Raw genomic sequence first — 13,138 nt, forward strand, 5'->3', positions numbered from 1 at the left:
CTCTACCTTTTTACCATGGGTCTTCCCACCAGTGCTCTCTCAGCGACTGAAACAGCAAGCCCCGCCCCACCCCACCCATCAACAGCACAGTGCCTTCATGGTACCAGGGGATGGGCACATAGACTAACATACTGTAATGTACATTTTCATCTTTTATTATGTACTTTGACTGTATACACACATGAGTTCTACCCTAACTGGCTCACACCATTTTTTAGTGCTCAGCGGGATTGTAATGCAGGAATGTTCCATTCACTTCATGGAGGGGGGGGGGGGGGGTCCTACTCTAAGTCATTTTCTTCCTAGGCAATTCCACATGAAGTTAAGACAATGCAATGAGGAAAAATGACAGCATGTATTTTTAATTCAGTACTGATGCATTTATCCAAGTGTTGCAATTGTTGTCACATCCGCAAAAAAACCAAAAAGAAACATAACTTTTTTTCCTGGCACACGCCAATGAGCTATTTTCACCTGTTACAATACATATCTATTAATTTCAGATGCATAATGCTAACAATTTTAAAAAAGTGCAAAGAGTATCCAGCCATCCAGTGAAGTCCCACTGTGCGAATGGATTCAGGTCCTCTCTAGCACAGGGACAAGCCAGTCTTCGTCTCCCACTGTAATTCCAGTGTTTGTTCATACTGTACAGCACAGACTCTTTTTTCTGGAGTAGACTTAAGTGATGGAATAATACTGTGACAGGCACTGCAGTCATACTTGTGGACATATCGACAGTAACACTGACCTTAGATATAAGAACACTTTCCCCCTTTCAAAGGGAGGAACGAATACTTCATTTCACATCATTCGGAAAGTAAAGAGACTAAACACTTCTTATATCCTTTACAGTCCCGCACGCGTACACGTGATGAGCGTTGTTTCCGTGTTCATGACGTTGATGGCTGACATTGGCACCCGGCTGACTGCAGTGTCTCTATATGAGCTCCCGTGTCTCTGTGGCTCGAGGAAAGAACGCATCTCTGCAGAAGCAATGGACCATCTGTCCTTAAAACTGAGCAGGGCGCCTGCCATTGGCTGTGACCTTCCCAACATTACTCTCTCGCTCCCACTCTCTCTCGTTCTGTCGCAGTTCTCTTTATTATTCTCCCTCTCCCTCTCCCTCTTTATTCCATATTACATATTTTTCTCATTCACTATTCTTCTCTCGCTCTCTCTTTCGCTACACCATCTCTCTCTACTCAATTTTTCTATTACTCCCCCACTCTCTCTCCTCTCCCTCCCTCCCTCCCTCCCTCCCAAGGACTTGAGTTGACCCTGGGGCATCACAGCAGGGGGCGGAGGTGGAGGGCGGGGCTGTTGGGCCGAGCTGCCAGGATGTAGAGAGAGCTCTCCTGCACAAACTGCCGCCAGGTCACCTGTCTGTGGAAACAGGAAGCGCACAGGGGTCACGGTTAATTCAGCCACTTATTCTTGCCGTGACCTTTGAAGAGCTTCACGATACCAGGTGCCTAGAGCTCATTTGGTATGGAAAGGACAGTTTTTTAATTTTTTAATTAATTTTTAATTTACCCCATTGGCAAGGAAATAAGTGATTTCAACCAACTTCATTTACTCTTAGAGGACTGGTGCTCCAAGTGCATTCACACTAATACACACAGCTTATTAGTTTACCAGAAACGCAGTCTAAAATAAGATAAGTATGTTGTTGTATGTCTTTGGCAGTGTTATACGTGTGTGTGTGTGTGTGTGTGTGTGTGTGTGTACATATAAGCAGCACTGACCTGTTGTCATCCTTCTCCCTGCTCTTCTCACTGCTGGAGCTGGCTGGGCTGTTCTCTGAAATGGGTCCAACATGGCTGATACTAAAACACACAGAGCAGAAACATGGCTGACAGTGAAACACACACAGAGCAGTAAAACACAGAGCAGTAACATGGCTGACACTGACACACACAGAAAAGTAACATGGCTGACAGTGACACACACAGAGCAGTAACATGGTTGACACTGAAACACACAGAGCAGTAACATTAGCAGTTATTGTGAGCAGCGTGGGGCTGGTTCTGCATCAGCACTGCTACCACATCCCCCAGTCAGCCACAGTAAAGGCCCCCTGCGTGTGCGCGCGTATGTGTGCGTGTGCGTGTGTGTGTGTGTGTGTGTGTGTGGCCATCACACTCATAATACAGCACAGCGAGCCAGCTCCAATTCTCCACAGCCTCTGCCAATGACCACAGCAGGCCTGCTTCAGGGTCAAAATTAGTATTTGCTTGCATCAAAATGAATGGTAATTTCCACTGCGCAGAATTTATGCGCTTGTTTGACGCAATGCACAACCGTGCCCAACAAATCAAGCCATTTTAAAACCTCCTTTTCAAACAATTGATAGCATGCTCATAGCGAATGTGAAAATTATACTGTGATAATATATCATGATTTAAATTTTGGCACAAGCAGCGATTAGAGATAAATTATGGTACATTGGGCATGTTAAATAAACAGTTAACAGTTGGCTGGCTACCTAAATGTGCATTTTTGAAGAATAATAGTCTCCACTGTAATTTGCAGAGGCTGAAAATCGAACTTGCCTTCTCACTGGCTGTCTGTCTCATACAGTTGAGTGCGGGGAAGGAATGGGAATAGTGGATGACTTCAAACGCAAGCAAGAGGGCTGGAGTTTGTCCAGTCTGTATGCTGGTTGGCCTAATTAAATGTATGAAGATAGCAGAACAGTTTTTAGGCCGGCCATTATTTCATCACCGTATGTACAAATCACACTCCTGCGTTGACAGAAGATGAATAAATTTAAAAGGTATTTTAGAACCTTTTTGCTTTTTACCACAATAAGTGGTTGTTGCCATGGCAACTGAACAAATACAACTCGCCTGGTCCCAGAATTCAGAAGCACATTCTTAAAAAATCACCTGAACGTTTTCTTCCCCATTTTCTCCCAAATTGGTGGGCAATTGTACCCTATCTATTCCACTTATCGCCGTTAGCTGAGGAGTCGCCCTGAACAGCCCCGTCCCTCACTGGCCCGGATGGATCTAGTGATCCTGAGAATGTCACGCCTTCTTCAAGCCATTTCGTCTCAGAGCCTGTGACCGTGATTCCGAGGCGCCCAGGGCGATATTGTGCGCAGCGATCCTACTGAGTCCCTCCCTCAGAGCAGCGAGCCAATTACGCTACTCCACGAAAACTGGCCGAACTCAGCTTTGGCAGGACCCTGAATCATCAAACCAAAGACTCATCTCTTCGGATTTCACCATGGCTCCACTAACCTAATTTAGCTATCCTCTTTCTATCTTCTTAGATTTTTGGGATAATGTCATAGAAATAGCTGCATAAAGAAAGGTTGCCTGCATAATGGTATTTACTTTTGTTTACAATCCTAAAGGTTGGTTTTCCACGTATTGATTATAAATGGCCCTTCTGCGCCTAACTGATGAAATACACTTTAGTATTCCTGAGACTAACACTCCACTTCTGTATATCGCTCCGGAGAAGAGTGCTGAGTGGTGGTAATGTAATGTAATGCAATGTTATCCACCCAAATGCAGGGAAAACAAGCATTAGCGACATGTGCTGGCATCTCTAATCATCCATTATGGATATTAGGGAATTAGAGTCGGAGGAAACAGATTGCGGCTAACATGCTCAAACCAGCATTCACTGATTTGACTCCAAGGTGACTCACCTCCAACCGGTGGCTAGACGAGTCGCTCTCTCTGTATGTTTCTCTCTCTCTCTCTGTATGTTTCTCTCTCTATCACTCGCTCTCTCTCTCACTCTGTATCACTTGCTTGCTCTCTCTCACGCTCTCTATCACTCACTCTCTCTCCCTCTCTATCACTCGCTCTCTCTATAACTCTCGCTCTCAATCACTTGCTCTCTCTATCACTCTCTTTCTCTTTCCCTATCACTCGCGCTCTCTCTCTCCCTCTCTCGCTCTCTCTCTCAGCATTGTCTGAAGCTGCTGCTGTCCCTGGATAAACTCTCCTTCACTTGGTGTCCAAAAACCGCCCCTGCTACATGTTATGAATAATGCATCACAAGATAAGGAGAATGGAATTAAGCCAAACTAATTTTAAAAAAATCATTTTTAATATTCATGTATTTTGAAATTACAAGTTTTTCCATTTTTCCCTACTCTGATACACCCGAGGGATCACACAGTACTACAGGAGAGCCAGTGACTATTTTTACACTCTACAGGCGACACACAGTACTACAGGAGAGCCAGTGACTATTTTACAGCCTACAGGCCACACACAGTACTACAGGAGAGACTGTGAGTAGTCTACAGCCTACAGGCTACACAGTACTACAGGAGAGATTGTGAGTAGTTTACAGCCTACAGGCTACACAGTTATTATTTTACAGTACTCCAGGAAAGCCAGTCACCATACACCCTACAGGACGCACAGTAAAGGAGAGAGCTGTCACTGGATGGATAATGTCTCACGGAGCGGAACCACTGGTAACTTGTGGGAGGAACACTGGTTGGCTTAAACCAACCGTGGTTTTTTCCGTTTGGTTCTTGACACAGCTCAAAGCAAATCCCTTTACCAGCTGCAACACTCAGGTAAACATCCTCTTCTGTACTCAGGTGTAAAGTGGACTTTGTACGCAGTCACAAGCGATACCAACCGCCGTTTGAAATCTTATTATGCATGTACTTCACACGGTCAACTGAGGATTAGAAGGAGAGCTCGCATTGTGGAATGAAAGGAAATGTGCCGTGTGATGTGTAAATAAGCAACAAGATTGGCACTCTCACTCCCACCTACCCCTGGAGACATACCTGTCAGTGAAGTCAGAGCCCCCCGTCAATTAAGAGCATAGCGCATTTATGTGACGCGGCACTACAGTGCCCTCAGCTAACCTCGTCAAATACGCTCTCATTTCCGAACGTACTGGAGCACACTGCCATAACCACAGCAGGAGCACAATGCCATAACCACAGCAGGAGCAAGCTCATTTTGGGGGTAGGGAGTGAAGGAGGCGAGGGGGGGGGGGGACCTTTGTGAAATCTCTGTCCTGTGCCTGCATTATTTTCCCAGCAGTGCTCAGAGATGCCCTGAAACCGCTCTCAGAGAGCTGGACCCCATCTGTCACAGAAGTGAAAAGTCCTTCATCCAGATATCTTTACCATCTCCACATCTCTCCAAGCTCCCCCATGAATTATATGACCAGCAGTGTTTCACTGTTTCAGTTAAGAGGACAGGGCTGCACTTACAGAAGGGTGAGAGACAGATACTGCAAGAACAATAATCATCATTATAATCATCAATCTCACAACCGATCTTGGTAAACATGAATTAAATCAGGTGTATGTGCAGGACCGTCCTGTTCATATGACCTCATCCCAAGCAATCAGTGCACCATTCTGCCTCCCTAAGGGTGTGCATACATTATACGCAAAGACTATCTGGGCTCCCAGACCAGACCTGAAAAATGTCAAAAACAGAACCATCTCCTGATTAGTCCATGGAAATCGAAACACGGAATCTGCTCGCAATTGTTTTCGACAGGTCTTAAAATTCATAAGCCGGTCAGATTGGGTCAGAATGGTAGCTCATTCCCACCGAGTAACAACGTTAAGACCTAACGTCCCAATTTGAAAAGAACAATCCGGAACCCGCAAGTCTAACGTCCATACCCTTAGACCCATCAGCCCTTCCCATAGTCCCTGCTAGTTCCACTGGAGGCTCCAGCCGGCTCAACAGCCCTGTTCCCTGTACTGAGCACTGAATTCCCCCCCGCCCCACCCAAAAGTTCTGCTTCCTCCACCATCAACCACCCATGACTTTGCCCACAGCCCAAATTCAAATATAACACCCCCCCGCCCGATCAACCGTTACAAACAAGAAAAGCTTGGTCGCCTCATGGCCAGATCACCAGCTGCCTGCAGAGCAGAAATACAACGACAACAAACAGCTGAGTGTGGAACGCAATGCACTCTTTCATCTAACCGCATTAAGGTCATTAAAATAACGAGTGAATCCCCAGTGCTGTTCCACCAGTGCTGCCTAAACCCGCACAAACAGGCTGTTCGGTACATCAATGCGCGTCTGGAATCACAGCTCCTGTTCTCAAGAGCTTCCCGCAGTTCTGCACTGCTTTTGCTTCTCACATTATCTCTGCTTAAAGACAAAAAGCAATTCCAAGCTCACAGCTAAAATCTGTAATGGGCTTTATCTATCAGCCATACTGTCAGTAAAAGTCATTTTATAGAACCATGAAAAGTAACGTCATAGACAGTATGCTGAACAAGTGCCTGAGTTAAATGAAACCATTTGTCACAAGCTGTTTGGAAATGAAAATCACGACTGAAACTGGCATGATCAAATCAATTTTCTTCTGTGACTATAGTCTGGTTCTTTATCAACAATGAAGCAACCGCAAGCTGAACCCATCTGCCGATATCAAAGCTGCAAGGGCACATTAGCATCATGCAGGTTAAACAATAAGTATTTGCACATACAGTTTTTTATTTTTTTGCACTGGTGTATATATATAAAAATGAAAGGCAGGTGGCTGGTTAATCTTAAACAGGTATTCTGTTCTCCCACATTCTCAGAAATAAAGTGACAGTGGAGGCACATTGTTCTACAATAATCACATTTCCAAAATGTATCCTGAAAGTACAGTAATATTTCTCTTTGGGTACAAATGAGTACATTTTCAAAGTAAAAAAAAAAGGTACAAATGAATTATATTTTGCTGGCTAAGGGTGCAATACCATGGACCTATAGGGTACTGCCCCAGTGACAAGCGTATGTACATTTTCAGGCACTTTTGGTACCTTCATGTCTGAGAGCGCAGTGTGCCTCGGGGGATGAAGGGTTAATGTGAAAGTGAGTGTGAGAGCACTGCACAGCGAGTCCCCCGCAGTCACGTTCTCCTCAGACAGCTCCGCGAGGCTCCCGGAGCCAAACTCCATTTCCCGGGTACAGCTGTTGGGCCGCAGAGCCCATAAATATGCTTTTACAGTTAATTTTACGGGTTTAATCTTCCCGTGGAACCCTGCCACCCGACACTCGGACAAAGAGCCTCTCGGCTCGCGCGTCAGACGCTCAGGCGGCCTCCCACTCCTTTCCCTCCCTCTACGTCATCTTTCCCAGGAGACGGGAAACGTTCCCTGACGTCGACAAAAAAGGTCGTCCATCGCTGCCTTCCCGCGGCGCGCGTCTCTCCTGCCGTCCTCTCCAGCGGCTCGCTCACGCTCTCTCCTTCTCCCAGCCTCTCGTCTCCTCACCCACTCGCCCTCTCTTTCTCTCTTTCTCTGCTGTTCATTCCTTTATCTGCATTCACTTTCTTTTCTTTTGTCTCTCACCTAATCCCCCCGTACCCTCTCATTATCGAACGCTCGTTCGACCTCTCGTTTTATTCTCCGCTTCCTTCTCGTCGCGCCTCTCTCCCTCGCTTTCTCTCCCTCCGTTGTTCTTTCAACCGTAACCCAGAATTCAAATAACTATTTAATTTGGGCCGCTTCTCTTTAATTCAATCCCACACAGCCTTTAAAGACCCCTCAATCAGACGAGCGAGCATATCGCTTCACCCGGAATGTAAAAACTTCTACAGGGACTCAAGGGCACCCAGCCATGGCTTATGAAATCTCCTCAATGAATAATCAGCCCACATTCAACATTCATCCATTTACAGCACGCACTTTCTGTCTCTCGCAATAATGCACCTGTGTGAAAGTGGCTATACAAATCCACCATTCATTTAATTCACATTTTCTGAGGGCAATGAAAACCAAGCTAGGTGCTTGAGATCCTGGTGCTCATGCATAAAGTCAATAGGACATTCAACAAGGCATATGCAGAAGCAACTTTCTCTGCTGCATTTTCCCCTAGAATCTTCTAGAATCAAGCATTTATATTCCTCTGAGAGAGTCAGATTCCTACACTGCAAACTCTTCGGTATACTGGAGGACTGCCACCAATCAGAGGAACCATTTTAATCAGTCAACCAATTAAGAGTCCAAACAACCCAATCAATTAAAACAGGAATCAAAAAATAAACAAGTTAAACAGCTTATCATCCAATTACAGTCAATAACCAAACAACCAACTAACCAATAAATCAGTCTATCAAACAAGAAATAAATCAATCATACAAGTAATTAACGAAGAAAGCAACCAACTAATGCATCAATCAATGAAAAACATCTGGCATGTGTCAAAAACACAGTTCACAGCCAAATGAAGCAATCGATCATCCATACATTATCAATAAATACATCAACTCTTCACTCAATGTTCATAGGATGAAATATATTCATCTGTATATCTTTAAAAAAAAAAGCAGACCTTTTAACAGCCATACAGACATTTGTTTTATTTCAGATTTGGCTGTGGTTTTAACATTTTTAGGTCAAACACTGTTGTTCAAGGCTTATTATATCCTCCTGAGAATTGGCAGAAACAAAGTTTCAGTATTTTATTTTTTGGACATAATACAAGTGTCTTAGATGAAAAAAAACAAAAACATGTTGCACTGAAAACATTTTTTAAAATATTGGTTTTATTTTATATAAAAAAATAATAGTCAGGTCTTAGGAGGATATGCACATGGTGAATGTAAGTCACTCACGATAAGCACACTAGGTAAGTACGGCGAACGTAAGTCACCCAAGATAAGCACACTAGGTAAGTATGGCGAATGTAAGTCACTCAGAATAAGCATGCTTGGTAAGTGCATACCGTATATCCTCAAATTGTGGCCGGGGTCTTTTATTTACTTAGGCTGCACAAAGCACAGGCCTTTATTTGGGGCAGGCTTGTATTCGAGGCAGGCCTTTATTTCTTATTAGGCTTCTGTTGTAGAATTTTATTCTTAGAAATAAAGTAAAAGGCTACACTTAAAGTGGGCCAACACGGTTCAACACTTCCTGTAACCGTTCAGAAATCAATTAGTGTAGGCTAATCAGGAACACCGTTTGGTAAGTCATAGTGTCACTCTTAACAGACTTAGTTTATTGCAAATATTCTCAAACACAATAAATCACATGCAAGTCCAGAATCCATAAAATAACAACTTGCCAGACACGCCTTCATGAACAATAACAAATTAGCGTAGATAATAACAAGTTAAGGATCTTTTTTTCCTAAAGTGCGTTTTATTGTGAGACATGCGTTTCGTTTGGTGCAGCATACCGGTAGGCTATCAAAAGATTTTCGCTTTGGTTTGGGATTTAATTTACTTTTGGACTGTTTGATTCTATTGCTAAATGTTGGGACTGATGGGCACTGAAATCTGGGGGGTATTTGATGGTTCACTGTTAAGTTTTATGTAGTTGAAAGTGTGTCGGGATTTCCACCCGTCTGTTTATTGCGAGCCAAGGCAGCTGCTTTCATTTATTCATTGAACATGCGCTGTGCTGTAAATACATGGAAACCTTATTGCGTAGCCATAAGAGAGCAACGTGTTGGAGACCCATGGTGTAGGACAATGACTTTTCATTGGCAACAGTATTAAACCAACCAACAATATAAAATATTAAGAAGAGCTCTTTTATGTCATTGAGTTAAATTGAAACAATGTCTTCTAGTGGTCATGGACTGATAGCCCTACTGGTAGGCAATATTACCCCGGCTAGTATTTGGGGGCCGGCCTTTATTTGTCCGAATCGACCACGCTCCCGCCTATTATCCGAGGCCCGGCTTCAAATAGAATCCCGGACACAATTTGAGGATTTACGGTATACAGTAAAAGCAGATGCAGCCCTGCTTGCCAATTACCTGACGTTGCATGACTGGGACTCCTTGCTGTGCTTCTGGAACCAGGACTGCTGTGCCCTGCGGACGTCCCCACCCGTAATCACGCCATCTTTGTCCTGGTCCAAACCCAGGAAAACCGCCCTGGCCCTCTCCCTCTCTTTTGCAGTCAGCAGCCGCACTAGAGAGTTCTGAGGAAAACACAATGAAGCGAGCACTAGTCCTGATCGCAGAGAACGCATTAAAGGGACATCGCAGTAACAGTGTGAGGTCTGACTCAGCCGTTAGTCACTCCAGGAGGATGGCACAACACTGCTGTTTCGTGGATTTTTACAGGCACAAATTATGAATAGAATTATGTCAAGAACAAGTTCACTTACAATAAAGATACTGCAATGCAATAATGCAGAAGGAGTGACTTACAATGAGATATTGTTACTGCTGTACTGCATTACATTACATTACATTATTGGCATTTGGCAGACGCTCTTATCCAGAGCGACATACAGTTGAATAGACTAAGCAGGAGACAATCCTCCCCTGGAGCAATGCAGGGTTAAGGGCCTTGCTCAAGGGCCCAACGGCTGTGCGGATCTTATTGTGGCTACACCGGGATTAGAACCAATGTCCCATTCATTTACCTGTGTAGCCTAAGATCAGCACAGCAGTGACAATATCACAAAAAGTTTTTGAGTGTATCATTGCAATTATGCAACAGTTTTACACATACACAAATTCTCTGATACAATGAATCAACCGAACACAAACAAAGCGGTTTTCCTAAGTTAGGAGGGATTTGTTACTCATTTTAATGTCTCTCAGCCAATCTTGGAACTAACCATTGTATAATCTGCAATATACAGTATACTTAATTATATCAAGCCAGCAATAATAACAATATCCTATGGCAGGACTGCTCAACCAAGTTCCTGGAGATCTACCATCCCATAGTTGTTCATTCCAACCCTAATTTGGCATAACTGATTAGACTAATTTGCAGCTGAACCAGGTTTCTAGCTGTTGAAAGAGGTGTGCTTTGTTAGGGTTGGAGTGAAAGTGTACAGTAGATCTCCAGGAGCAGGGTTGGGCAACCCTGTTCTAGATGTTGAATGAGGTGTGCTTTGTTAGGGTTGGAGTGAAAGCGTACAGTAGATCTCCAGGAGCAGGGTTGGGCAGCCCTGTTCTAGATGTTGAATGAGGTGTGCTTTGTTAGGTTTGAAGTGAAAGCGTACAGTAGATCTCCAGGAGCAGGGTTGGGCAGCCCTGTTCTAGATGTTGAATGAGGTGTGCTTTGTTAGGGTTGAAGTGAAAGCGTACAGTAGATCTCCAGGAGCAGGGTTGGGCAGCCCTGTTCTAGATGTTGAATGAGGTGTGCTTTGTTAGGTTTGAAGTGAAAGCGTACAGTAGATCTCCAGGAGCAGGGTTGGGCAGCCCTGTTCTAGATGTTGAATGAGGTGTGCTTTGTTAGGTTTGAAGTGAAAGCGTACAGTAGATCTCCAGGAGCAGGGTTGGGCAGCCCTGCCCTATGCAGTGCCATTCAGTGCCGTGTCTCATTACCTCAGTGCGGAACTTGCTTAGCACGCCCAGGGACTCGTGGTACAGGAAGTCGGACCACTCGATCTGCCCCTTCTTCTCCGGGTCCAGGGCGGAGAACTGGGCCAGAACCTCTTCCTCCTGCTCGTCCGACAGGTCCTTCTCAAACAGCCGCTTGGACACAAAGTGCTTGTACTGCAGGACCTCATCCGCTACTAAGCAGGACTCTGTGTGTGTGTGTGTGTGTGTGTGTGGGAGGGGGGGGAGTGGTGTTAATACATCATTCCTCATCATTGATATCACTTTGCATCATTCATTACCACACACACAAAGGACAGAATGACCACAGAAATTTTATCCCCATTAATAAAAACCCAGCCTTCACAAAACATGACAATTTTACTTGGTTGTATTCAACAGAAGGGTAGCAATATTTTTTGGGTGCTCCCAAAGGCTACTTTTCTGTTGTCCTGTAAATCCAAAACATTACTTCAAGAAATTTCAAAAAAGATATTTCGCAAGGTGGGAAATTTTTTAAAGATCTTGATTTGTGAAATTATAACAAGACTTTTGTGCATTGTTATAATTTGCAGGGCTACATGCTGCAGCTCTATTTGAATGATTTCCATTGGGTGAAAAATGATTGATGAACTCAGTAGTCAGTAGTTAAATGTGCTTGACGTGGTTCAGGAGTCACTCTGCAGGAAACCAAGGCTGGATGAACACATTACCGGCCAGTAACTCTCCTCACAGCCACAAGAAAATGTGCTCACATTAAAAGGCACAAGTGTCCGCAACTATGTGTTACTTGTGTGTGTGTATGTGTGTGTGTGTGTGTGTGTGTGTGTGTGTGTGTGTGTGCGATTGCGTGTATGTGCTATTGTGTGTGTGTGGTTGAGTGTAATACTTCTGTGTGTGTGCGCGCGATTGAGTGTGTGTGTGTGTGTGTGTGTGTGTGTGTGTGTGGGTGCAGACACACAGACCTGGTATGATCTTGCACTGTTTGAAGGTCTCCATGAGACTGTACATCTCCTCCTCTGTGAGCAGCAAGTTGACATTGTCCTGTCGAAGAGGAGATCAGTTAAAAACACCCCAACTTTTCCTTGCAGAATGGAGATTGCAGGGAATGTCAAGGAAAGGTAAACACTTCATCAGCATATAAATGCTCACTGCAAAAAAGCAGTTCCTTTTATTAAAACATTGATTAGAATTCAAATAAAATGAAAAAAACTTCTACATGCTAAATATGATATAGTATTATTGATTCATGCCTGCTCTTAGCACTGATAACCAAAGCATGCTTTAATTGATATTGTTCTTGTATACATTGAAAAAAAGTCTTGACATACTTTCAGTGAAAATCCATTCCAAACATTAACTAACATTGTATTACCACACTGCAAATTAGTTTTGGAACCAAGTGACTGCAACTTTGTCCAATAACACAGAACATGAAAATAAAGTGTTTTAAAATGTTCTGTATTAAAATGACTTTGAATAAAAAAAATTATAACATTGCATTGCTTCCATAACAACCAGAATTAGCCCTGAAAGCCATGAATCATTATGTATAATGAACATAAATTAGACTACAGTTTACATAATGCTGTAATTATGCTCCTCGTAAATGAAGGAAGAATGCGATTTAACACTGGGTAGCTGTGTTTTATTAATCTACTATGGGATTGTTCAGCGTTTGAAAATGATGAATCCAGAAACCCCTTTTTGTTTTCAACCTCCCATCTGCAGTGAAGTGGCAGCAATCAACAACTGTGATCATTAGCAATAGCAATTATCTCAGAAACGACTCACTGACAGCTTTTAGTCAGTCAAGAGAACATGTGAAATCAGCACTGTACTTGTGTTTTGACATATGCTGCATATATCATTTGTGTTTGTTTAATTATGAT

At 43.6% G+C, this 13,138-nt stretch overlaps 1 protein-coding gene across 1 annotated transcript in view; it reads right to left on the reverse strand.

The window, feature by feature from the left end:
* Positions 1 to 341: 341 nt before the first annotated feature.
* The window catches only part of LOC133140759 (PHD finger protein 24-like), a 32,308-nt gene continuing 19,511 nt past the window's right edge, over positions 342 to 13,138 (reverse strand). Inside the window, exons 4-8 of the mRNA XM_061260937.1 lie at positions 12,212 to 12,290; positions 11,253 to 11,455; positions 9,720 to 9,886; positions 1,749 to 1,829; positions 342 to 1,386 (exon numbers count right to left, since the gene is read on the reverse strand). Coding sequence (XP_061116921.1) covers positions 1,290 to 1,386; positions 1,749 to 1,829; positions 9,720 to 9,886; positions 11,253 to 11,455; positions 12,212 to 12,290 — 627 coding nt within the window. The 3' untranslated portion in view covers positions 342 to 1,289. The remainder of the gene's footprint in view (positions 1,387 to 1,748; positions 1,830 to 9,719; positions 9,887 to 11,252; positions 11,456 to 12,211; positions 12,291 to 13,138) is intronic.

The sequence above is a fragment of the Conger conger genome, chromosome 11, assembly GCF_963514075.1.
Source record: "Conger conger chromosome 11, fConCon1.1, whole genome shotgun sequence".
NCBI classification, from domain to species: domain Eukaryota; kingdom Metazoa; phylum Chordata; class Actinopteri; order Anguilliformes; family Congridae; genus Conger; species Conger conger.